We start from the raw sequence: 27,992 nt of genomic DNA, 5'->3' as shown, positions 1-27,992 counted from the left end.
TAATAACCGCTATTTTTAAAATTCACCATTAAGCCATCACTTACGTCCTGGGTTTTTTCAGTTCATTTTCCCCAAAACCACTTTTGCCCAGAGCTCTTTTTTGGTGTACATCTGAAGCAAACCAGTTCTGTTCCGTTTCATGAATAGATTAATATATTCCGAACTATACCATTTTGGGTCTGGACTACCTGAAGTCGCTCTCCTGTACTTTAAATATTCCGTACATTCCGAAGAATCCTTGAACAAGGGTACTAAACACAAGGATTCAACAAGTAGAAAAGGAGCAGCAGTGTTGAAGAATTTACATACCAGGACAATTACTATAAGCTTTGGTCGGGTTTTTATATATCAGTCTATTGGCTTTCGCACTTGTCTACTTGAAATGCTGGCATCCTTTTTTTACAGCAAACATTCCTGATATTCTACATGTAGTCTTGAATGCCTGCACCACTAATCTTATCGTTTCATTGGCAGCTTGCAAGACTATAGCCACTTTCAATCTCAAAGGGTCACAATTTTATTTAAAAAGCTTCCATATTTATGGCATTTAGTATTGTATAAAGACAAACCAGGATGTTAAATAAAGGGACAAAATGAATACACATTTGCACCTACTTGAATTTGCTTCTTTCTCTGACAAGAATGTCATTTGAATTATTTCTGAGAATTGTAAAGAATTTTTCATTATTTCCAGCTTTTATCTCAGACACTGGGTTTGCATTGGTTGTTGTGAATGTAATGTGTGAACAGGACAACAAAGGCATTCTCACAAGCTCCAAATAAGATGAACACTCATTTTGTCATTTCTACTGTTATTTATTTTTTTTAAATATTTTTGAAAAAATATATTTTTTTTACAATATTTTCAACTTAAACACTATTCACACTGAACACATAAGGCAGCATAAGCTACCCAAATATGAAGTTTAAGAAGCCAAAACTGTACTAGGTGTTTAAAAAAAAAGTTGTGCTGTAGACTATTGTGTAATGATGATTAAAGAAAGCAAGGGGAAAGCACCACTCAAATCACTAATGCTAAATTTTACAATTAAATCCAATTTTTAAGATTGTAAAATTTTACAGAGGCAGTGCCATGTTTCTGGATTCCTGGAAGAATCTGTGATGTGTAATTTCACATCACGTTAAATGTAAACTCAGAAGTGGGACAAACATTCCAACATGATAACTTGCTGCAAATATAATCTCAAATTGTCAAATTTTCTCCCCCACCTCCCCCCAACCAGATCTGTAGCCAAGAGAAAGGATACAGGCCTGTAAAAGTGATTCAGGTATTTTTACAATTCACACTTTCCTCAAAAAAGAACAGCAGAAGTAAAGTTTTGCTTGATAATGGGAAGAATTAATAGCAGTACTGAAATTCAGCTAATCTGCATAATCAGATAAACCTTGCTTTTATTTTCACATTAAGGCATTATTGGGTGCATATCAACACCGCCATAAGTTTTAATTAAAACAGACCACTCTTTATCAAAGTCTGAATCCTTCTAAAAACAGAATTGCAAGAGTTTCTCAGAAACTTGGTACTTTTCTCAACATGACTGGTGCTTCCTTCCTTCCTCACAGAAAGCTTGGATCCAATTAGACTTTTCCATTCATTAACCTCTGACAGCAGTTGACTTAATAACAGTCTCAGCACTTTTATTAAGCATGCAAGACTAACAAAACTTTGGCAATGCGTAAGTGTAACACAGTGACAAGAAGAGAGAGCGTTTTAACAATTAAATCTTCTAATACTGGCTTCACAGTGTGGAAATTGTGCTACATCCACCAAAAGAGGGCCCAGTCTACTCATATATTTAGTACTTCACCCCAGGAACAAACTCCTTTGCATTGGGATTCAGATTACTCTTGACCTGGAAGAGAGAGATTTTAAAAGCTTAGACTGTGTTGCCTAAGGCTTTCCTTTGAACATATTTGCACCAAGTTTAACAGGAGTTCTTTGCAGTGAAAACATTCCTGAAAATAGGCCTCAGTGGAGAAAGCAAGATACTCTTGCCAAGGAAACAGCTTAGAGTCAGCTTACAAGCCAGACAGATCAGGATCCCCTGGGTTGATTGATAGCACCCAATCCAGGATCTCAATCTCCTCCTTTGATAGAGATAAATCAACTTTTACAACAATAACTTATTAGTGAACAACATGTGGCTCTATAGATCATGTTAAATTGTAGTTTTCAGCATCTTTCTCCACTGGCTATTGTAAGACAAATTTGTAATACAGCAGCAGCAGCTAGAGCAGGGGTGTCAAACTCGCAGCCACGGACTAGATGTGTCACGCGCTGGCCACACCCACTCCTGGTTTAGCAAAGGGGGGGAAAGTCGTGATAAGTCACATGACGTGACGCCACGAGTTTGACACTCCTGATCTAGAGCATCACATATTGCTCTTCCTAGACTAATTTTCTAGACTTGTTTTGACAGTATTAACAAAAACGTAGAGGACGAAATCCATCAGACACGGTGTGCACCTTTGATAATGTCCCTTATAAGAGGTTCTTGAGCAAACTTGGAGGCCAGGGGATAAAAAAGGCTTATGTTCTTAGGAGTTGGGAAATTGGCTTAAGAATAAGAAAAAGACAAGTAGACAATAGTGAAAAATGAAATTCCCGGGGACTGGTGATAGGATCAGTGTTTTTAATTAGTTTATAAATAAACTGAAGTTAAGGAGTAAGGTGATCCAATCGGCTAATGACATAAAGATGTGCATTTTGATAACAAAGATATTGGGTAGAGTTCTGAAAGGACATCTCTCCAAACTGAGTAAATAGGCCTCAAAATGGCAAATGTAAATCAATACGAGCAAGCACAAAGTAATGCATATAAAAAATCCAAACGTAACCTCCATGAATGGGAGTTGAGGTTGCTTTGAGTGATCAGAAAAGAATGATGGAGTCGGGGTGCACAACTCAACAAAACTCAGAGAGCATTTCTTGTTAAAAATGACAAATTTTATGTCCAGATTTGAGAAAGGAACTGAAAATGTCAAAAAAAAAAAAAAGTAATGCCATTTATCTATACGTCTAAAATTGAGATTGGAATACTATGCACACTTGGGGATGTACCTTGGAAAGATGAAAATAATTATATAATTGGGCAACCATAATTATGAGAGGGCTAAAATAGGTTCCTTATGAGGAATGACTACTTTTTAACTTGGACTGAAGGTAAATAAGGAAAGACATGATAAAGTTGTATAACATCATCCATGATGCAGAAAATACAGATCCAATTCTTTTTATTTACAATACTGGAAGTGGAGGGCATGTGAAAGATTTCGTCCAATGCATACATAAACTATGGAATTTCCTGTCATCAGATGGAGTTCCAATTTAGTCTTAAAAGGAGACCAGTTCTCAATTTGTGGGCCACGAGATGATTATGCTCTACAAAGGTACTCTAGCTCATCTATGGTGCAGGTATCCAATATAAATAAATAAACTTTTGCAATTTTAGAAAATTGCTGTACATCTCAATATTTGGTAGTGTCTTTTGACATTTTAGATTTTGGCATTCTCACCCAGAATATGCAAAATGAATCTTGTGAGATCTGGCAAAGTCCTAAGATTTTAAATCTATTATCTTCCTATCCACATTTCTGAATTCATGCGTATGGCTACTATATAATGCAGACCGTGATACAGCAGGGACCTTCACATATTTTTCTTATGATACACAAATCCTGCTCTTATGAAACAATATTGTGCCTTATAAGATACAACTCAACTTGTAAATTCAGAGCAGAGTGGATGAAAATATGCAGGTACAGGTAATTATGAAAGAACTTAGTCTATATTGAGACCAAAAATGGAACTTTAAAGGTGCTATATTTTTTTTAAAAAACTGCTTTAAGTTACTCTCAGTCAGATTAGTTCATCTTATTAAAAAAATTCTAAGCTTTTTAATTACAACCAAAGCAATAGAATTTTAAGAATACCTACCAAATGAGAACATCATCAGACTATGATATTGTATCTACTATATTGTAAGGGAGAGTTTATGTGATCTTTAGAACTATTTGTAACCCTGCAGACTTATAACGGGATCTGAGCTTCACTGAAAACCTATTAATAGATAAAGAGAATCTGGTTAAAACGCTGCATTCTGTCACCTCTTTACTCAACAGTCTGACCCCACATTTACTTTCCTTGCTGGAAAAAGTATGTGATACTTTAGTAATATAGTAATAGTACAACCTTCTTTAGCAGAAATTGCTTCAATCAAATGCTTTTCAATGCTTGTTGATCAATATTTCAAATTGGCCCACCCCTTTTTACAACCATTTCAATTCATGGGTATTTGTGGGCTGTCTAGCATAAACTGCTCTTATCAGCATTTCAACATTTCAGTTGGGTTAAAGGTCAAGACTCAGCCATTCCTGAATGCAACATTCATTTTGCTTCACACATTCTGTTATAGACATACTTGTATGTTTACAAAATAGTGAACTGAGTTTTTTTAAAATATTATTTTACATATAAAGGAATTCCATGCAAAATATTTTAAAAAAACCTTCTTTTTAAGTTTTATCCTATCCAAAAGGGTAACATTTACAGGAATGATTCCCATCTATCAATGTCAAAGAAACCTCTATATATCTCTTACTCATATTCAGTATGATTATATGAGAAAATACCCCATGGAATAAGAATACCTAAATAATTAATAAATTCAGAACATACATGAAAATCATAATGACTTAAATATGAGATTCAGAGATGAGGAATAAATTATAATGATGCACTTCTAGTAATACTTCATGAAAACATGCTTTTATCTTCTTGGAAAAAATAATTTACATATATTTTGACTCTGAAACAAGGTTTATAATTTTTAGATGCAAACATTCTTTTGAACTACATACTGACCTCAAGGAAACTGACAGATGAACAATGGAAATGAATTCTCCATGTCCTTATTATTCCCAAGAGGTTAGTTCTTCAAACTAAATTTAAATTTAAGACAAATTTATGAATTACCCAGTAGCCTGAAGATAACATGTTACATGCATCCTATAAATGAGTTGGCTATTGTTGACATAGATTATGCATGGACAATTATAATGAAATATGGTTATCTTTTATTGAAACCTGTGTGTGTGTGTGTGTACATACACATAACAAAGTCTCATATAAATTACTTATCTTGTTGTTATCAATGTTTACTCTTGTTATTTTAAAATAATCTTTCTCTTACTTTCCTTCTTGGATGTTTTAAATGAAGCAAAATAAAAAAAATGTTGAGCACCTCTCAAACTCTTGATTGCTCTCTCATTAACTGGAATATCTGACTCAATTAGCCTCTTAACACAGATTATTTCACATACTTTTTCCAACAAAGACAAGCAGTGTTGTCTGAATGTGTCTAATAAAGACACAACACAGAATATCATTTGGAATATTGTTTATTTAACCATAACCTCTTTATCCATTAATCAGACTGCAGGATTATGGATGGTACCCAAGGATTCACCAACTTTCTCACCACTGTAAGATTTTGATTAGTTGGATAGCTAAAAAATGTACCAGGAGTTTGTAAAAAAAAGTGTTTTCAAAAAACATGGACAGTGAGTGCCAACTTGGCACACTTCCTTCAAGACACTGCCTGCCTGTATAAGAATCATTTAAAAGCAAAATGCATTTTCTTCAGAATAGGAACTTTATTTATTAGCAAATTTATGTAAAATTTAACTTATGAAACTCAGTAAAAACAAATAAGCCGATATTGTAACTTTGGGGCAAAATATATGCATGCTGAATATGAGCTAAAATGTAATGCTCAATAGGCTCCTCTATTTAAATAAGTTACATCATTTGTGACATCAAAGTAACTACAAGTTGGCTTAAAAATCATGGAAATATTTAAATGTTTAATGTTCCAATTATACTTTACGAGCTATACTCATTTTCATGTGAGCCAATTTTTACCCTTTTAATTAAAAAGTGATTAAAGCCTATGCTATTGGAAAACAGCACTATGCACCATGGCCAGTAGTCTCTCATCTACCAGACCACTCCCTCAAATGCAGAGGGAAAAGTTAAAAAATAGGAAGACCTCTGAACCCTACAGAACTAAACCACTGTCCTAATCACTTAGCCTCACATCCAATCTTTACCCTCCCAAATAGTTCTGTGTACTCTTTTCTCCCAAGGCACACCTGTGCATTTGACAAAAATAAATACTTGCCATCAGATTATATGAAAAGATTAGAAGGAGAATAAGATGGTACACTTGTTCTGCATATACACTTGACTGTTGTCCGAAGGCCACATCTCAGCTAGCTTCTGAATGAGACAGCTGACAAAGTATACTGGTAACATTTGAAGAAATGTGCTTGATTAAAATAATTCAATTTTTAAAATAGGATGCTTACCACCAGATCTTCCAGTGACGAACTGTCACTGATAACAAGATCATTAAACTGGTCTTGAATTTGATCCATCGTTTGCGGAAGATCTCTTGCTGGAATAAACCATTCGTGCTCTTCCTCCTCCAGCATTTCTTGGAAGCAACGTTCTATAAATTCTTCTTCCCACAATTCCTCTTCAATCTTTAATTGAAACAACAGAAGGAAATCTATTAAACAGGGACCTGAGTGGAACTGGCTGAGCCCTGAGGGAAAATCTCTCAGAAGGATCCTCTTCAGTGTTAGGAGAGCTCAGGTATTGAGCTCCCAAAGGCTGCAGCAACTGAGGGCAAATGCAGAAAAGGGAAAGGAAGTTGAGATACCTGCTTCTTCCACACTGCCACAAAATTGGGTCTGAGCCCTGCAAGGCTCTTCCTTTACTTTCTCTGGCATCCAAAGTATCCCTTCCCCCTCCAACCCATTGGTGTTCTCTTAGCATGTTTTTCTGAAGATATATAGCAATAGCACTTAGATTTACATACCCCTTCACACTGATTTACAGTCCTCTCTAAGCGGTTTACAGAGTCAGTGTATTGCCCACAACAATCTGGGTCCTCATTTTACTGACCTTGAAAGGATGAAGGCTGAGTCAACCATGAGCCATTACTATTATTGCTAAAGACATAGAGATAAACTCTATCTGTGTACGACTAAATTAATTAACCAAAAGTCAACGATAAAGCTAACATCTAACCAGGAAAGAGCACTAGATAAATAACTGGGGAGAAACTGACCTCCAACCAAGTTTGGCAAACTATATATAAAAACAACTATATCTCCACTCTCTAATGCACTAAGCCTGGTAGTGAAATGTTTGCAAGGAAACAGCACCAAGAACACAACATATAGCGTTGCACGCTTGGTGGTAGGTAAACAGCAAATGCAAACTGGATATAGACCTACCATCAAAAATCTACTGTCCTTTAAACCGAACAGAGATGAAGCAACTTTTTTGTTTATAGAGATTCACAGAAACACTGGAACAAGATTAACAGAAAAAAGTGGGATCTTTCCAAAAATGCAGAAGAAAAAACACAGGAGACAATGTATCCTCTCCCTTACCTGCCTGTTGAATTCCTCTTCATTTTCCATCCACATATATTCTGCAAATGGATTATCATCTTCATGAGAGTGACCATTCATGATCATATCTTCACTGATAATGCTTGGACTAGTACTCCTACGACTTGGATCTTTCATGGTTGTGCCTTTGAGCTTAAGCCTGAAAGAAAGGGTCCCCAGGAGTTAAGATTTTTAGTTGAAACTGTAGCAATATATGCTTAGATGTCAGACCCCTGCGATGTCATTGATATTTCCGTACATGTTTGTCTGTCTACTTGAACTTTCAATAAACTTGTTTAGCAAAGAATCACTTTAAAATGCACGATTCTTGCTGGGAAGACAAGAAAAGAAAGGACAAAATGTGTTTGAAATCTGCTCTTATGAACTTACATTGTCTTCTTCAAGCAGAGGTCTAATTCTAGTACAGGTGAAACTCGGAAAATTAGAATATCGTGCAAAGTTCATTTATTTCAGTAATGCAACTTTTTTAAAAAAAAATATTTTTTATTTTTAAACATAAAAGACAACATAAAAAATTCTCATCCATTACATACAGCATGTCGTTTGGTTACAAGCTTTTGTGCATCCATATTTTCAATTACTATATAGTCACAAATTTTCCATCTAATATGACTAGGTACCTAACTATCATTGTACATCATATATTCAATTACAGTTAATATTTCTTTCCTTTCAACAAATCTAATTCCCTTGCATTCTTGATTGTGTTTAATAACAATGTACTTTTATGTAATCACTTATCTCATCCTGATTATTTTTACAGTATAAAATATTTTACCAACTATTTATGTTTATACATCACTACTTTCAATTATGCATAATCCCGCTAATCATCCATCAAGTATACTTATTTTCATTGTTGTCCTTGTACATCATACATTCAAACAAATTATTATTCCTTCATTTTTAAACAAACTATTCTAAATGCTCACTTCATAGATATACCAATCTTTCATTACTTCCTTATTAAACTATTTATCAACAAGATATCTTTATAATATACATCACTACCTAGAATTATGCATATCGCCAATCATCTATTAAATGTACACAGATTCATTATTATCCTTATCCTTCATTTTAAAACAAAGTATTCTAAATTATTCAATTCATATGTATGTCAGTCTTTCATTGTATCGTTATTAATCTATTTAACAACATAAATTGTATTATCACTTATCTCCTTCAATTAAAACATAAATAAAACATTTTTAATTTCCAGATTTTTTTGTCCAACCACTGATAAAACAAATCCTGTATCTTATAAAATTGCTCATCTTCTTGTTTTCTGATTTCAAATGTCAACTTACTAATTTCAGCACACTCCATTATCTTTTGAATAACTTCCTCCTGTTTTGGTATTGTTTCATTTTTCCAATTTTTTGCAAATATGATTCTAGCTGCTGTTAAAACGTTTATAATCAAATATTTCAAGTCTTTATTGTAAGTTTCTGGTACGATTCCCAATAAAAAGAATCTCTGGTTTAAGGTCTATGTGTTTGTGTATTATTTTCTCCAACCACATGTGAATCTTAGTCCAGTATCTTTTAGCTTCAATACAAGTCCATCACATGTGGTAATAAGAACCCGGTATCTGATGACATTTCCAACACTTTTCCAATTTATTCTTGGACATTCTTGCAATTCTCATTGGGGGTAGATGCCACCTGTAAAACATCTTATACAAATTTTCTCTATATGCAGTAGACATTGTCATTTTATAATTTTGGGACCACAATTTCTGTCATTTCTCTAAATCAATCCCATGTCCAAAATCCCCCCCCCCAAGCTATCATAGTTTCTTTCACTTGTTCTTCTTGTAGTTTGACCTCTAATAAATATCCATATAGTTTTTAAATTACTTTTTCATCACTACCTGTTAAATTTTGTCTAATTCAGTCATTTTGTTATAAAGACCTTTTGATTTTCTATCTTCATTATATCTAGAGTGTATCTGCACATATGAATACCAATTCATTTCTATTCCTTCTTGTTTCAACTCTTGGATAGATTTGAGTTCACCTGCTGCATTATTTCAACATATCTAACTGTTCCTTTTTATATATTATTGGATATGAAAATGCTTCAATGGTTGATATCCAGACTGGAGTTTTTAAGTAATGTAATCTTTTAACCTTTTCCCAATTTAATAGCAAAGCCTCCCTTATAGAATGTCTTCTAAAATAACCATGTGCTTTAGTTCCCTTATACCATAAAAAAGCATGCCATCACAACAATAAATCATGACCCTCTACATTCAATAATCTAGAGTTTTTTAGTGTTATCCACTCCTTAATCCACATCAGGTTTGTTGCTTGATAATATAACTCCCAGTCAGGTAAGCCCAATCCTCCTTGTTCTAGCATCTTGTAGCAACTTGAGTTTTATTTTTGCTTTTTTCCCTTGCCAAATAAACTTCAAAACTATTTTATTTAGATCTTTAAAAAAGTCCTTGCCCAATCTGATTGGAATTATCTGAAACAGGTATAAGATTCTGGGTAAAATGTCCATTTTAATTGTAGAGATTTTTCCTATCATTGATAGTTGTAGATTTTCCCATTTCATCAAGTCAGTCGCAATTTGTTGCTTTAGTCTAGTATAATTGTCCTCCTTAAGAGTACTGCATCTAGCTGATAGATATATCCCCAAGTATTTAACCTTGTTTGTGACTTGAATCTGCAAAACTTCCGCCAACTCTTCCTTTTGTCTTAATGGTATGTTCTTTGTCAAAATCTTTGTTTGTTTTGTTTATTTTCAAGCCTGCTATTTTCCCATACTCCATTCTTTCTAACAATTTGGGTGCTGTCTCTAGTGGATCTTCAAGGATAAAAACTAAATCATCTGCAAACGCTTGTAGCTTATATTCTTCTTTTTAAATTTTCATTCCTTTTATTTCTTCTTCTTTTCTAATCTTTCTGTTTAAGACTTCTAATGTTAAGACAAATAGTAACGGTAATAGTGGGCAACCTTGTCTCGTACCTCTCTTTATTTCAATAGAGTCCGTCAGTTCTCCATTTACCATTATCTTTGCTGTTTGTTTATGATATACCATTTGTATAGTTTGAATACATTTCTTACCATTGTAAGAACATAAATTGCCAATTCACATTATCAAAAGCCTTCTGTGCATCAAGAAACTTCAAAGCCATTTGTTTTTCGGGATGGGCCTCATAGTATTCCAAAGTATTCAAAATCATTCTCATATTGTCTTTAATTTGTCTCTTTGGTAAAAAGCCATTTTGATCAGAATGGATAAAACTATTTAGGTACTTTTAAAGTCTCTCTGCTAATATAGATGCAAATAATTTATAATCTGAATTTAATAAAGAAATTGGTCTATAATTCTTGGTTTGTGTTAAGTCAGTCTCCTCTTTGGGTAGCAATGTAATGTATGCTTCTGACCATGATTTAGGTATTCTACTTTCAGACATCACTTCATTCATAACTTCTAAGAGTGGGAGAGACAAGGATTCTTCAAATGTTTTGTAGAATTCCACTGGTAATCCATCCGGTCCCGGGGCCTTTCCATTATTTTGTTTCTTAAGTGCTTCCGTTAGCTCCATCATCATTATTTTACCTTCCAACACTGGTCTGGTTTCATCTGGTATCTGGGGAAGATTAGCATCCTGTAAATATTTTTTGACTCCTCCTTCTTCTATTTTCTCTTGTTCATACAGCTTAACTTAATAGTCTTGTATAATTTTCTTCTTCTCAGCATTTCCATACTGAATTTGTCCTTGGTCATCTCTTAGCTGCAATATTTTCTTTGATTCTCTCTCTTTTTTCAGTTTATATGCCAACCATCTGCCTGGCTTATTTGCATTTTCAAAGTAGTTCTGTTTGGTGCCTCTAATTTTTTGTGCCAATTCTTCTTTTTCCAGTAGATCTATTTTATGTTTAATTGTATCCATTTTCATTTTAATGTCTTTTTTTTGTGGAAATGTCTGTAACTCTTTTTCAAGTATTTTATAATCGTTCTCTAGAACGTTATGTTTTTGTCTTTTCTTTAAATTTCTCTTCCTTATGTAATCTATTACTAGATCTCTAACAACAGCCTTCATTGTATCCCAAAGATTCTGCATTGATGTATCTGCTTTCTCACAGATTCTATCAGAAAGAAGTCTTAATTGGTTAAAAGCTTGCAATCTCTAGTTAATTCATTTTCTGGGTTTTACAAACTTGTATCTCTGCAGTACAGGAGGCTATATGTTAGATATAAATTCCCTAGTGAGCTATTAATTTTTCAAGGTTTTCCTCTCCTAAATATTACTTCCTCGATGTTTTATTTTTTTTATTGGAGCCTGCTACTTTCAATGAATTCTTGGCAGGTAAAAATTAAAAAAGTAATAATAAAATGTTCATAATACAAGGCCCCCATTTCAACCCTGAGCTACAGATATTCTCCTTTATTGGTACACATTGTGTTACTGTCTAGTTCAACATGTTTTTTTTTTTTACCGTGAACCATTAGTTCTACTATTAGTATCGGTAAAAGCTTTTCAATTTCACTAAATCAGTTCTACAGCAACAAATACGTAATTTGCAATTTCAGTAATTAAGCTTGCAACCCAAAGGATCTTTTTTTTTGCATTGGAAGCATTTAGCATCTGCATACTATCAATTCATCTTTAAAAAACACAGTTTTAAAATGCTAAATACCAGCATCAGTGCTTGCACCAGTGACGTGCAGTGAGGTTTATGCCTGGTGAGGCTGGTGACGTCATCAGGAAGGCGAGGAATCATGCCTCATCCTCCAGCACACGTGATCCCATTCTTCTTCCTGAGCACGCTCTGCCGGCTCGCACTCCGCGATCCCCAACAGCAGCTGCTTTTCAGTGCTTTTCTGTGCATCTGGCGTTTAGGACATCCGGCTATCTACCTAAACGCCAGACGCACAGAAAAGCACTGAAAAGCACTTCGCCTCCAAGTCACTTCGTCTTGATGACGTCACGTGGCCGGACGGAGGTAACCAGAGTGGCGCAAGGGGTCCGGGCGGACGAAAGAGCGAGTGAGTGAGCGATGGAGGGTCAGGCAGCCTGATCCTCGGTCGCTCGTCCGCCAGACTGCCTCGGTGCCACTCTGGCTACCTCCATCCGTCCGCACATGGCAGCTGCGGCGACGTTATCAAGCCCCTGCCACTTCTGGACATTGATTGCAGTCGCGAGGAGCGCGCAAAGTACAGCAGAGGCAGGAAGGTTATTGGCGCTTCCGAGAACCCTCCTGCCTCCGCCGGTTGCCCAGCTGGCACCGACCTGCGCGCGCTCCTCCTCCTCCCTCCTCTTCCTCTTATATATATGAAACTCCCTCGTGGATATTATTATTATATATTATTATTTCATGATGAGAGGTGAGGCTCTGCCTCCCTTGCCTCCCCTGACCGCATGTCCCTGGCTTGCACTGAACTTCAATTACTTTCTCTGACCAGAACAAGTATCCAGGTTTTTCAGTTATAAAAATGCCTAGCTATATAACAATATAAAGGGACGCAGTGGAGAGAGGAGGAGCCAATGTTGCAATGAGACAACCTGCAATCTCAATGCTCTGAGATCACCGCCAATACTTTTGCCGGTAGGTGGTCCAAACGGATCTAAACCGTCCCGCAGAGACAGTGAACAGGAAGAATATGTCCTGCTGATCTCAGGGACATCACAAAGTCCCTGATCGATCCAGGATAAGTTCTTCTAGCTGGCGACAAAAGCATAGCCCCTAGGCTGATGAAGTTGGGGCGGCTCCGAAACAGAAGAATAGGGAAAGAGAAAGTGTTTTCAGCTGGTGAGGAATTTTTACCATTTTAAAAGAGACTGCCTATAAAAACTTAAAGTTAATTTAAATTTGAGAACAGAAGAAATAAGCAGCGGAATTAAGCTTTGAATGGTTTTGGACAGTGGGTTATCTTACTTTTTAAATGCTACTTTCATAGATGGAATTTATGCAAGCCTTTTAAAACGAATGGATTAAGTTTTCTTCTTCTATCCTTTATTATTATTATTTTTTGCAACCTATGGACTAAAATTCTCCATTATGCTTTTCCCTTTTTCTTCTCCATTTCATTCAAGAATTTGACTTTTTTTTAAAACTAGGAATAAAAAAGATACAAAAGACAACAAAGAAAATTGTAACAGAAGGAAAGACAACACTGCTACTTGGAGACTGGAAGTTTGTGTATTGGAAACAAAACAATTTTACTTTCCTCACTGATTATTCTGGCTGGGCATTTCACGGTCTCACTGTTTTGTCTATAGAGAGTGATAAGAAGAAAAGCATACAGATGTTCCTTTGAAGTATATCTTTAACCAGAGAAAAGTGAAAATAAGACCTTATTGTAAATCTATGCTTAATCTTGTAAAAACCTTCCAAGCCAGAGCAGCAGTGTTTGTCCGCTGGAGATAATGGCACAATCTCAACAGCAAAAAGAAACATTAAGTTTGCAAAAGATATTGTTAGAAATTCAGAAATTATCAAACACATTTGAGAGGATGGAGAAGAAGTTGGAAAATCTAGAGCATCTAACAGTAAAATATGATGAAGAAGTTGGAGATGTTTATCAAGTGGAAAAAGTGGAGGTTAGAATCCTAAAAACCGAAGAGAAAAATGACTACAAAGAAATTAAATCCGCTGATATCTATGGTGATTGGTTTGTGCCTGGAAATAGAAAGAGTGGAATATGGAAAGAGGAATTAAATGGAGGGGAACTCTACCCCAGATGGCAAGATACAGAAGAAGAAAAAATAAAAGAATTTATGGATTTAAAGAGAGAAATTTTATTAGCAACATCATTGAAAACACCACTGACAATTAAAGATAAGCTGATCAAGGAAACAGAAGAAGGGCATCGAAATTACATGAGAGACTTAATAAGCAATGAGTTGCAAAGAGGAGTCCATGCAAATTTGATTAAGGAGATGATTAGAGGACTGATACCACAAATGGCAAAAGACATGAGATTGTTTTGCTACTGGAAAGATACAGGTTGATAGATGAAAGTGTATAATCTAAAACTAGTTAAACTTAGTGAAATTTAATGACAATAGATATAGTTAAATAAATAATTGATAATTATAATAATGTATACATATGTATTGCTATAAGTAATAATTGGATATGAATATTGAATGGTACCTATGAAAGGAAGATTAGAATATTTTGGTTATATATAAAGGTTAATAAAAAAGAACTAAGTTAAATTTAGCTAAGTTTTGATTATTAGGGGGAAAATCTTATGATAAAGGATACAGTCAAACAAAGGAGGGATAATGATAACAACGTACATACGTATATGCTTGGGTACAACATAAGGAAATTGGATGTAAACTGTAAACAGTGATTTGGAGAGGAGGATTAGAACTTTTTGTTATTAAATATTATGGATGTTTAGCCAGAATAGGCCATAAGGATTCAGTGTTATTGGAGGATATTAGAAATAGCAAATGAAATGCCAGTATGTGGTTATGTTTTAAATCTTGGTATATTTTATGATGAAGGATGTTTAATCAATTATAATCAAATGAAAATGGAGGTAATATGTATAAATATATCTGAGTTAATATGAATTATGGTTGATGACTATGGAAGAGATGCACGAAAGTCTTTTGTAACCAATGGATACACTTTCTACAGTATGTAAAGAAGGAGAACACTAAGGTGCAAGATAAGAAGGAGGGGGGGCTGAGGCTTCCTCTGGGGACAGGGAGGAAGGAGCAATATCGAAAAGGCTCAGATCACCAAAATAAAAGTATTTGAAATAATAGCAATTGGTGATACTCTAGAAAGTGACAAAGGAAAATGAATGAACACAAGGTTGACAATATAGAATAAGACCTTGTTTTCTGCTTATCTTTTATATTTTGTTTTTAAGATTGTAAAAATTATGAGTTTTGGATGGGTTTCTATCACTAGTGTGGGAGCTGCCAAAATTTTTTGTATCCCCTTACCTTTCCCCATATATGTATAAAAACCAATAAATTTTTTTGAAAAAAAAATAAAGGAGGAGGATTCGTTGTGTTGTGTCTGTTTTGAAAATTAAAAATAATATATATATATATATATATATATATATATATATATATATATATATATACATATATATATATATATATATATATATATATATATAAAATTATTTTTAATAATATAAAAACAATATAAAGGGGCGTAGTGGCTCAGAGGCTGAGCTTGTCGATCAGAAAAATCGGCGGTTCGAATCCCTAGTGCCGCGTAACAAAGTGAGCTCCCGTTACTTGCCCCAGCTTCTGCCAACCTAGCAGTTCGAAAACAAGCAAAAAATGCAAGTAAAAAAATAGGAAGCACCTTTGGTGGGAAGGTAGCAGCGTTCCGTGTGCCTTGAGTGTTTAGTCATGCTGGCCACATGACCATGAAGACATCTTTGAACAGCGCTGGCTCTTCAGCTTTGAAACGGAGATGAGCACCAACCCCTAGAGTCGGGAACGACTAGCATATATGTGTGAGGGGAACCTTTATCTTTTATAACAGTTCCATGAATCTCAAAGGGTAACTGCATTCTTTTAATCTGCCAGAAAGTGCCTTTCTGACTACTGACAGTCCTCATTTAATGTCTGCCTCATTTACTAACTGTATGCAGTTCAAACAATGGTAAAAAAAACTTTAGAATCAATCTTCACATTTACAATTTTTACAGGTTTGTAAAGCACAAGAAAACTGAAGTAAGATCATAAGCACAGCTGTGGCTTCACTTAGCAACTGCGCCATTTAATGGCTAAATTGCTGGTGCCAACTGTGGTTGCTAAATGAGAACTACAGGAATGCCATTATGTGTTAATAATATTAGCAATTTTGGGTTACCTGTCATATTAGCTGTCCATCCAAATTGAATCATTTCCAAAAAAAACAATTTCCACAAGGCTTTATTACTGTGTTTCCCCCAAAATAAGACAGGGTCTTATTTTCTTTTGACCCCTGAAATAAGTGCTTGGTCTTATTTTCGGGAACGTCTTATTATTTTTGAGATGCAGGACGTGGCGAGAATGGTCACCTCATTGCTGCTGCTGTGTGCAATATTTTTTTGGGGGGTGGGCTTATTTTCAGGGGAGGGGTTATTTTTGAGGAAACAGGGCACTTAAGGTATCTTTAAATAATAAGCCGTGATGAAACAATTGTGTTTCTAATATTTGTTGTTCCCAGTGTAAACACAATGGAAAGAAACTGTGGAAGTAGAAAACCTACTATCCTTCCATTCCCATAAGCCACAGTTAAAGGTAAAAGTTTCCCCTGTCCAATCATGTCCAAACTCAAGGAGGTGGTGCTTATCTCCGTTTCTTAGCCAAAGGAGCCAACGTTGTCCAAAGACATTTCCATGGTCATGTGGCAGGACCGGGCTATATGCTGAGGTGCACAGAATGTGGTTACACCTTCCCACTGAAGTGGTACCTATTTATCTACTCACAGTTGCATGCTTTCAAACTGCTAGGTGAGCAGGAACTGGGCAAGTAAGGAGAGCTCACCCCATTGCATCGCACTCAGGTCTCAAACCCAGGCTCTCAGCTGCAGTTGACAAGCTCAACATCTTTAACTGCTGAGCCATTATGCCCCTGTTAAGTCACAGTTAGAAGGGCCAAATTATCAAGATGAGGGCACCTGAGATAAAAATTCTCTGGAAGACACCACATATATTTATACTGCAATCTAAAATGCATTGGCTGGAACAGAAAAATATTACATGCATTTTTTTACTGGAGGAAGGAAAAGATGCTTTTCTGTCAATTGTTTGAGGTTGTCCAGATCAAGAAACAGACTCCACAAGAACTAAGCCTCATCGAGATAGACTGTATTAATTGCAAGTCTTTTTTTTTTCTTCTTTCCTCTCTTATATCACAGTGAGTCAGGGAAGAACCTGCCTAGGTCTCTTCCTAATATTCTTTCCTTTCCTCTATTTCAACAAATGCTTCTGTCCTTTTAACTTTTGTAATAGCTTTCAAGTATCTTTCAAGGCCAATGACTCTACACTGTTATTGAGTCTTCCTTTAGCCTCTTGAAAATCTGCAAAACCTGTTCTGGTGAATGTTCTAAAACAGGGGTGTCAAACTCAAGGCCTGTGGGTCGGATCTGGCCCATGGGGTGCTTAAACCTGGCCCATGCGGCTGGCCTGGAAATAGCAAAGGACTAGCTGTGGTGCCTCTGACAGCCAAAACGGGCCACGGCCGCCTCCTTCCCCGCATCTCCATTTTGGCTGCAGGAGGCATCTAACCCATCTCTCCCCCCAACCAGCTACAATGCTGATCCGCCCCTCGAAGAAATCCAGTTTGACATCCCTGTTCAAGAACAACTTAAGTATATTAGAAAAAGAAAACTGAACTGACAAAAATATCCTCCTTATTCCAGCAGACGTTTCTGTTGGGATTCAGCCTTTTCTGTAAATGAAATACACCACAACGTGTTGGGGGAGGGGGGGGGGGAGAATGACATCCAAATATAGGATTGGCTAGCCAACCAAAGGCCATCAATTTTTATGTGCATGCAATATGTATGATATTATAGGGCTTCAATCTCCTGGTTGCATCCTCATTTTAATGTTGACTCCCCACCACCACTCAGCCCCATGGATGTCCCAAAACATCCTTCCCTTTACAGAAGTAATTTTGGCTCTAGTCCACAGAGAACCTGGAAAATCATGTTCTGGTTTGCCAAAGACATCCACATATTGTCTTGCCAACCCAGAAAAAAAATCCATCTTGTTAAAAATGATGAACATTGAAATTAAAAATAAGCCACTATTTTAAAATATTATTCAAGTCTTAAATATATGCACTTATTAAAAACACAGCAGTAATATCCAAGCTGACTTTTTAAAATAAGAATGTAATGCTAGCCCTGCAATTTTATTAACCTGACTATACATCTTAAATGCCTACAGTATTACATTGTTCTTCAGCCATTATTAGCAATGAAGAAATGATGTCCTTATAAAGTTTCTCAGATACTACCTATTAGAAGCATACATTGCATTTTTATAATCTGCAATTTAAAAGCCAAATTTACTATTGTACCCATAGGGAAACAAAAATACTGTTTAATGAATATTTTACAATATTGCTTAAAAAGTAAAGATGTATTCAAACAAACCCTTGTGCTTACTTCAAATTTTGTTTAAAACATATAGATTCTATTATTCAGTTTGGGAGTCTATGCGGCTAGTCACCTTAGAAATTTCATCATGTTCCTCTCTCCATTTGCAACAATCAAAGGGAGCTGTGTTTAAATACAGACTTCCCTCTGGCAGCTCTATGTCTCTTCCTGATTTATCCTGCTATACAGGAGTTCATGGGATTCTGATGTCAAATGAGATTATGACCTCACAAAGCTCACCTCTGAAGGATGATGTGAAATGAGCAAATCCCCAAAAAACTGTATAACTGCTCTAAAAGAACAGGTTCCCAATTATCTCTGCCGTATTACTTACAACTGTCTTTATCGTATAACATTATGTGACAATGGTATCAAAAAAGATCCATGAAAAACATGTTTTTTCCAATGTTTAAAAGCCTCTTCCAAAAACTGCATCAATGCACAGAAATTATGGATGTGTTCTAGAAAGTAGTTTTTAGGGTTTGGTAGTATTTCCTAAGCTGTGCATCCTTCAGATATATAATATTCAAGGTCTTAAAATTCTTAGCAGTGACCATATTGGCTGAGTAAATTTAGGAGTTTTCTAGATATATGGGCAACTGAAAGGCCCAAGACTGTCCTGTACATTTTTGTTTATGCCACAGATATTTTTTAAATCTGATGAATGTCTGTAGGAATTATACAGGAATTCCTAAGTAGTAAAGCGATGTGGAAAATGTTCCTTGAATAGCACATATAGGTTTAAAAAACATGCTATATTAGACTCCTCTCTTAAACAGCTAAATACACTCTACAGAGCGGGGTGGGTAGGTAAATTAATAATTATATTCTTATTTTTCAAGCTCAAATAAAAGGCTTCAAAAGCTCCACTTAACACGGCTAAACACCAGGATACAGTATTGTTTCTTTTTTCTTTTAGGAGTTAGTCAGAGACAAATGCTGAAAGTCGGTAAAATGAAAGTATGGAAAAATAGCTGCTTCTTCCTTATGAGATTCTAGAAAGAGTGCAGAGAAGAGCAATAAAGATGATTAGGGTAATGGAGGTTAAAACATAAAGAACAGTTGCTGGAACTGGGTATGTCTAGTTTAATGAAAAGAAGGACTAGGGGAGACATGATAGCAGTGCTCCAATATCTCAGGGGCTGCCACAAAGAAGAGGGAGTCAAGCTATTCTCCAAAGCACCTGAGGGCAGGACAAGAAGCAATGGGTGGAAACTAATCAAGGAGAGAAGCAACTTAAAACTAAGGAGAAATTTTCTGACAGAACAATTAATCAGTGGAGCAACTTGCCTCCAGACGTTGCGGGTGCCCCAACACTGGAGTTTTTAAAGAAGAGATTGGACAACCATTTATCTGAAATGGCACAGGGTTTCCTGCCTAAACAGGTGGTTGGACTAGAAGACCTCCAAGGTTCCTTCCAATTCTGTTATTCTATTCTATATTGTTTACAGCTATTAACTTGTAAAAACACTTTCTTGGATACAAACTTAAATCTAGACTCATTGATTTCTGTTATTCCCAGGTTAGGAATGCCCCGGTTTAAGGAAGACCCATAGTTAAGAACAAAGTCTATCACAACTTTCCCCCCTTTGCTAAAATAGGGGTGGGCGTGGGCATGGCCAGCGCATGACGCATCCAGCCTGTGGACCACAAGTTTGACACCCCTGCCCTAATCAAACAAGAGTGATTTACTGTCAATCATCAACTTTTATCCATTTAAGCCCTAAGGTGTGTCTGTGTCTCTCTGTGTATAAGGATTAGACTGGAGTGACTCTTTTTACATTGGTTGCTCATTCTCTCATCTCTATTCACATCAGCTTGTGAATTCATCAAAAGCAGCTCCCCATGGAAATGGTCAGGAATAGCGTTTATGTGCAACTATCTAGTGAGCACATAGCAAGCCATTTTTCTTAAAACAATAGTTTTGTATGATACAAAAATGTTGGTGCATTTTTTTTCAGTCTCTTTGAAAGTGAAGATGTTGACATACAAGCACATTCCAAAGGGTATGCAAATACAAATTGGGCAATTTAATATTAACACAATGATTGGATGACTTTTCAACACCACACTCCTAGTGTACAGCCCTACTTTCATTTGAAAATTGGAAGTGGGAGGTGGGAGAACAAAAATGGTAAAATTATACCGTAAGTGCCATTCAGTGAAAATACTTGATAAACATGATAACACATATGGAGATACAGACTTTTTAGCCATGGCTATATGCGTTTATGAGAATCAGTTTGGGGTAGTGGTTAAAGTACTAGCTAGAAACTGGGAATCTGTGAATTCTAGTTCTGCCTTAAGAACAAACTCATCTGGGTGATTTAGCCTAATCATTTTCTCAGACTTTTTCTGAGAGAAGGAGGCATCAGCAAACCTGTTCTCAAAAATTTTGCAAGCGAGTTGCATGGACTTGCCCAGGAAGCCTCTGAGAATCAAACATGATGGAACAGAATGGAAAAATGTTATTGTACCTAACTGTCTAGTATCAAGAATTCAATGGAATTAGTAGTTGCCTCTAATGCTTATAATATTATTATTTGTTATCATGGAAGCTCATATATCTATAAAGCAATTCACTTCTTATCCAAATAATATGCTTGATTACAAAAGAGAAAAAGTGCTAACCTTTTTAATTTTACATTACCGTTACCAATTTGCTTTCCCACCAAATCTCAGCTCACTGTATTATTTTAAACATTAAAAACAGCCCTTTCAGATGATACAAAGAAATATTTTTATTTTTCTAAATGTGACACCAAATAGACAAAACAAGTCAATACTTCAAAACTGAATGTTTACTACAAAAAGTACCTCCCCCCTTGGAAACAAAATAGAGATATGTTGCTATGTCTTTTTCCAGGCTGTAGTTTCCATCCCATTATTCATCAGGTCTAAGTCTGCTGTCCTATATATCCATATGCTTTTCCCAGAGACAAGATCCTTTATATACTAGAGTTCACTGTTCCATTACAGAATTAACTGAAAACAAGATGCAGGAAATGCATGTCTGATAATTGTTCCAAAAACCCAACCTGCAGTGGCCCTCTGGAGTTGGGCCAGGCCCAGCCAATTCAGAGATTCTTCAGCAGCTCGCCGCCTGGCCTGGGCACACACTACCAACCCAACTACTGGTCTCACACTTCGGCGGTGGCTTTGGACCTGAACCCAGTGCCTCCTGCCTGCACAGCAAGCGCCTCCTCAGCTATTTGGGAGGCCAGCCACCGCCCCGGCTCTCCTGGCCAGGCAGAATTCCTGCCTGCCGGCACTGCCACAGCAGTGTCCAGAGGGAAGCACCACCAACGCCAAACTGTAGGGCAGTGGCGGACCAGTTTTTCAGCCACAGCAATTCGAGTATCCCAACCACCAGCTGGAGAATCGGGGCCTGCAGCATCCCCACCCACTCCCAGCGGCAGCATTCCTACGGTCCGGGAGAGCCGCTTTTCAATGTGCCCCATCAGCCACCCAACCAGCGATTGCAGCACTTTGATGCGCTCCCCTACGTGAACCTCCCCAAGAGGTTCCATTTCGATTCGTAAAGCAGCAGCGGCAGTGCAGGCATGCAAAGCCCGGCCGCCTTGGAGTGCCATCTGTTGCCCTCCCCTATCCTGGCTGTTGGGATACTTCACGCCGCCGGTGCCCGAGCATTTTCTGCCGCTGGTGGGCTCGGATCTCCAGGTGGCTCTGCAGCAGCGCCAGAATGCAGCTGCAGATGATCAAGCAGATGGCAGCCACCTGCGGCCAATCTCAGCGCCCCTGTCTGCCTGTCCTACAGCAGGTTGGGCACCACCAACACCCTCATGCTGCCAGTGACCACAGCCATCACCAGCCCCTGCACCAGCACCCGGGCAAAGCCGCTTTCAAGGCGCTTGCTTCCCGCCACCTCATCCTCCAGCAGGTAGTGGAGACTTGCTGTTCCAACTGGGAATGGGCAGGTTGCAGGAGCCTCCACCCTGCCCCATCTGCCAACCCCCAAATTGTGCCCCAGTGCAAGCCTCCTGCTTTACCTTTCCAGCTCCATTGCATTCCTCACCGTTGTGTCCAGGTAAACACTTTGTAAAAAAACCTTCTCTCAAGTTCAAGAAGTTTGAACTCACAAGAAAGTTTTTTTTTATGACATGTTTCCCTGGACACAAGGGCGAGGAATGTGATGGAGCTGGAAAGGGCATTGGTACTTACCTGATATGCCTCTTCTCATAGTGGGGAGGAGTAACCAGGATGGGTTGACCATGTCCTCTCATTGATTGGGCTGAGTCAGATAAGCTCTTCGGGCCACACCCTGGTCACCAGGTACCACCCAGTTATCGGCGAAGAACCTTATCCAACTCGCTGTGTCATCCACTCCAGACTTTATCTTAGTTTCAACCTTTATTTATTTCTTCAGCAGGACAGCTCAACCATCAAACATAACGCTCATGTTACGTAACCATATCAGGGAAGGGCTGGATACTCCTCCCCCACTATGAGAAGAGGTGTATCAGGTAAGTACCAACACCCTTTCTCCATAGTGAGGGGAGGAGAATCCAGGATGGGACGTACCAAAGCTTACACGTCCCTAGGGAGGGTTACCCATGTTAAGAGCTCGCACAAACCTTATGCCTGGTGAGGCATCACCTGCGCCCTGTGCACAGCCTGCAACACCCTACACCTGAATGAAGCCTCTGCAGAGACAAAGGAGTCCAGTTTATAGTTCCTCACAAATGGTGAGGGGGAAGACCATGGTAGCTGCTCTACAGATCTCTGTCAACAAGGTCTGGGTGGCCCAGGCCGTTGAGGTGGCCGCGCTTCGTGTGGAATGCACTGTAATAGAGCTCGGTGTTTGCAGACCCCGTGCTTGGTAGGCAGTAACAATACAGGCTCGTAACCACCTGCCTATGATGGTGGATGTCACCTTGTTTCCCAGGGATCCTGGCTGGAAAGAGACAAACAGGGCTTCAGACTTCCTGTTCGGCCGGGTTCTTCTGAGGTAAATCCTCAGAGCCCTCCGTGTGCCACTTCCTCTCTAATGGGTGAGAGGGGTCCAGGCAGAAATTGGGCAATATCAAATCCTGTGAGCGATGGAAGCAGGAGCACACCTTAGGGATGAAGGAGGGGTCCAATCTTAGTACCACCCTGTCCTGGTGGAACACGCAGAGACCCTCCCTGGCCGACAGAACCTGTAGTTCGGATATCCGCCTGGCTGAGGTGATGGCCACCAGAAAGGCCACTTTAGGAGTCAAAAACTTAAGAGACACAGTTAGCAAGGGTTCGAAAGGAGGGCCTGTCACAGCGTCCAACACTTATGCAAGTCCCTAATGTTGGTAACACTAGCTTAAGCACTGTCTAGCTTTAAGTATCAGGTAGAATTCTTCAGAGGATAAAATTGGGGAAAGAACTCACATTGACTATCCTTCTTAGAAAAACAGAACACTTGCAAACAAATTCAACTGAGGTAATTTTTGAGAACAAATCCCATTTTGTTTCTTGGGAGTGCTACAATTAAAACCCAAAGCTAACAGAATTGCTTTGTGTGAAGTGGGTAGCCATATAAATGTGAGAAATAAAAAATAAAGACTAGCACATCTGAAAAAATGTGTAAAATGGAAGGCTTTTTAGTGCTTTCTCACCCACCTTTCCAGAAACTTAAGTCAATAGTTAGTATCTAAGCAAATCAAAATTCTAGACATTAAATGCAATTGTTTGCTTTTAACAAATCAACTGACTTACCATCCTCTTACATTTAGAATTAGAATTCTTTATTGGCCAACTGTGATTAGACACACAAGGAATTTGTCTCCAGTGCATAAGTTCTCAGTGTACATACAGCAATAGTGATAGATCATTATCATAGTCATTATAAAAATACATTCATCATAAAACATTAGATATAACCCTTAGTGATAATCATGGACACTAAATAAGCAATCATATATGTTTCTAATACAAAAATAAATGCATCTATGTGAAAGAATGGTATCTTTTTCCTCCTTTGCTAGAATGTCCTTATGTATTATGTATATATTAGTAAGCAGATCAAATTTTAAACCAAGACCAGCATTTCTGGTTTTATTTTTTTCTTTACATGGAATTCACCTCAAAGTAGAAGCAAGTCATAATCAGAAGTCTCTGCATTCAATCATTCAAGCCCCGGTCCTCCACATTTAGATTACTGCAATGCATGTTACATGAGGCTACCCTTGAAGGGTATCGGGAAGTTTCAGCTGATGCAGTATACAGGTGCATGAGTAGTTCTTGGAGCCCCTAGAATAGGGGTGTCAAACTCGATAGTGTCGCAGGCCGGATTCTGACATATTACAACGTTTTTTGTGTTTGCAGAGCCATGGTGGCATGTCCTGCGTGTCCTGTCCCATCAATTTGACAAGCCTGCCCTAGAGTGATCCATGTTACATCACTGTTTCGTGAACTGCACTGGCTGCCAGTTTACTTCTAGGTACAATTCAACGTGTTGGTTATCACCTTTAAAGCCAGGGTCCAGGGTATCTAAGAAACCAGCTGACCCTGATGGGATTAGTCTGCCCCATCCATGTCACAGAAAGGGCATGCTGCAGATCCCGTCAGTCAAGGAATTTCAGCTGACAGGTCCAGAAGAACTTTTTCTGACATGGCACCTGGTCTCTGGAACATCTTCTCTCCTTCTGAGGTCAAATCCAGTCCCACTTTTGGCTTCCTGAAAGGCGTTGAAGACATGGCTGTGACAACTTGTCTGGTGTCCCAATGGGGTGTGGCACTTTGGAGCTGGCTAATGGGGTAAATAACACCCCACCTCTTACCTGTGAGCACTTTACTCCCTCCTGCCTAGATTTATTTTAACTGAATTTTAAATTTAAGATCCTTATTTATTGTTTTAATGTTTTAGAGTGTATAAGCTGCTGAGTCAGCTTCGGCGAGACGGGTGGCATACACAAATAATAGTTCGATAAACAAATAATATATAGCCAACTGCACAAAAATAATTTTCCCCTTTACAGACTGGATGTGTTTTGACACTGGTGGTCTAGAGCACAGATCTATGATCCAATTTTTGGCATAAGCATAGTTGCATGCAGTTGCTAGGGTTCATTCATGATTTATGAATTAGCAGAATTTCCAAATGGATTCTATGGAAAAATTAGCAGGATCCACATCTCAGTTTTCTGAGGTATCTGATCCATTACTACAATGAGTACAGGTAGTCCTCAACGTACGACCACAAATTTATGTTGCTAAGTAAAAAAATTGTTAAGTGAGTTTTGCCCCATTTTACAACTTTTCTTGCCACATTTGTTAAGACAACCATTGCAATTGTTATATCAGTAACACGGTTGTTAAGTGAATCTGGTTTCCCCACTGACTTTGCTTGTCAGGAGGTCACAAAAGGTGATCACATAACCCCAGGACGGTGTAACTGTCATAAATGTGAATTGGGTGTCAAGCATCCGAATGTAAAACATGTGACCATGGGGATGCTGCAACGGCCATAAGGGTGGAAAAATTGTAATGTCACTTTTTTCAGTGCCGTTGTGACTTTGAGCAGTCACTAAGTGAATTATTGTAAGTCAAGGACTGCCTGTAATTCATACAAACTGATGGCAGAACAATGTCTATGGAGATTCTCAGTCATCCAGGTCATGGTTGTCCCAAAGGTGCTTTTTTTCAAGAGGCAACTGGATTTTCTAGACCAGCAGGAGAAAAGTACATCTTCCTTCCCCTGTCCTTATCATTTTCTATAGAGGGACGACCGAGATCATCCTGTCATATTGCATTACAGTCTGGTTTGGAAGCATTACTGCTTCAGTCAGGAAAACGGTGCAGAAAATGATGGCAGAAAAGATAATTGGCAGTTCACTTCCTTCTATCCAGGACATAACACATAAGCGATGCTTGAGCAGAGTCTGCAGGATTGGCTGGGACGCTACATATCCTCTTCACCTCTTTTCCTTGTTACCTGCTAGGAGGCTTCATGGTACCCGAAGCAGAACATCCAGATTCAGCCTCAGTTTTGTTACACACAACATCAATCTTGTGAACTCTCAAGTTTACTCTTTCCGCTACATATTCAAAATGGGCAGTGATATGTATGTATGTATGCATGCATGCATGCATGTATGTAGGAACACAGTGGCTCAGTGGCTAAGGTGCTGAGCTTGTCAATCAGAAAGGTTGGCAGTCCGGCAGTTCGAATCCCTAGTGCCGCGTAACGGAGTGAGCTCCTGTTACTTGTCCCAGCTTCTGCCAACCTAGCATTTGGAAATCATGTAAAAATGCAGGTAGAAAAATAGGGAACACCTTGGTGGGAAGGGTAGAGTTGAAAACAACTAGCACATATGTGCGAGGGAACCTTTTACCTTACGTATGTATCTATGTATGAATGCATGGTGCAGGTATATATTAAAGTTTGTATATAGCATGTATATATGTGTTATGTATGTGTTTGGGTAGATATATGCTTTCTCTTGACACCAGGCAACAGAATTTTAATACAAGCCTCAGTGTACTCACAGTAAAAAAAAATGACAATAAAGTTATCTATCTTATCTAAAGTCCAGTTGCCTCTTGGGTGAAAAAAAGGCATCTTTTGGGACAGTGGGAGAAGAGTTTCAGACGATCCCTCCATCAAAAGGCATCAATCTTCTTAGGTCCCAGTCTTAACTGTCACCTTATCACCTCTGACCTCTACAGTTGCTTTTGAGCCTGTCCAAAAACAAGACCGAGCTTTTCTTCCCCAGACGAGAGAAGGAGAGACAGCTGCGCCCCTTTCACCCCACAGCCCCGCCCCTTCTCCAGCCAAGCCCCGCCCCGCCCGCGAGCCCCGCCCACCCATCCTCTTTGTTCCACACCTTAGAGCGCGCGACGGCTCCGCCCATTCCAATCGACGGGGAGGGGGAAGAAGCGGCAATATCCCATCATGCACCACGCCCCTAATAGACAGGTAGTACACTTCTCAAGATACCCGGATGGATGGGAGGGGGGAGGGGAAGAGGGAGCAAACCAACGAGAGAACTCGAGCCCCGAAAAGAGGCGAGGCCGTTAGGCTCTTACAAGCTGATCGCGCCCCCCACCCCGCCTTGGCGTCCTTCTTCTTTCCCCTCAGGGGACGCTCGTCGTTTTTGCCCAGGAATTCCAGGGACGCGTGGGGGGGGAGATTAATGGAAATATAAAAGAGGCGAATGGAGAAGAAATAATGGCACCTTCAATTATTCGGCTCCGCCCCTCTGCGTTTCCGAACCCTGAGGCGCGCCTCGTGCAAGCCGCCTTCCAGACACCGAGGCTCCCAAGCTGGCCGTTGCTTCTCGCCCTTCTTTATTCAAGTCCCTTTCTCCTTCGCCACCCCCTTCCTTTGGATACACAACAACCCCCCCCTCTTAGGCCGGATGTGATGTCACTTCCTCCGCCTGCGTGTTTTT

The 27,992-nt window shown here is 38.5% G+C and overlaps 1 protein-coding gene and 1 long non-coding RNA gene across 3 annotated transcripts; one reads left to right on the top strand and one right to left on the bottom strand.

Annotated features, from left to right (window-relative positions):
• Window positions 1–20: 20 nt before the first annotated feature.
• Window positions 21–1,474, top strand: LOC309385872. Its single transcript, XR_014174297.1, has 2 exons — window positions 21–134; window positions 328–1,474. It is a non-coding gene; the product is annotated as an uncharacterized lncRNA (long non-coding RNA).
• PAIP2 (poly(A) binding protein interacting protein 2) lies at window positions 854–27,965 on the bottom strand. 2 transcript variants are annotated; one of them, XM_081940654.1, is made up of 4 exons: window positions 27,777–27,965; window positions 7,486–7,645; window positions 6,391–6,567; window positions 870–1,874 (listed from the first exon to the last, which is right to left on the bottom strand). In XM_081940654.1, exons 2-4 carry the CDS (start codon window positions 7,621–7,623, stop codon window positions 1,818–1,820), a joined length of 372 nt encoding a protein of 123 aa, XP_081796780.1. In that variant the 5' UTR covers window positions 7,624–7,645; window positions 27,777–27,965; the 3' UTR covers window positions 870–1,817. The 2 variants fall into 2 exon arrangements, with proteins under 2 accessions (XP_081796781.1, XP_081796780.1); XM_081940655.1 differs by lacking the exon at window positions 27,777–27,965 and having other exon boundaries at window positions 854–1,874.
• Between the last annotated feature and the right edge of the window lie 27 nt (window positions 27,966–27,992).

This window comes from Natrix helvetica (genome assembly GCF_964273705.1).
Source record: "Natrix helvetica genome assembly, chromosome: 2".
NCBI lineage: Eukaryota > Metazoa > Chordata > Lepidosauria > Squamata > Natricidae > Natrix > Natrix helvetica.
This window is presented reverse-complemented; position numbering and strand designations above follow the sequence as displayed.

Bases quoted from the DNA above. Each gene is read 5' to 3' on its own strand.
- PAIP2 (XM_081940654.1), bottom strand. From the start codon at position 7,623: ATGAAAGATCCAAGTCGTAGGAGTACTAGTCCAAGCATTATCAGTGAA. The intron at 6,568-7,485 runs GTAAGGGAGAGG...TTTCAATTAAAG, and splicing joins AAGAGGAATTCAACAGGCAG to ATTGAAGAGGAATTGTGGGA. The intron at 1,875-6,390 runs GTAAGCATCCTA...TCTCTCTTCCAG, and splicing joins CGTCACTGGAAGATCTGGTG to GTCAAGAGTAATCTGAATCC.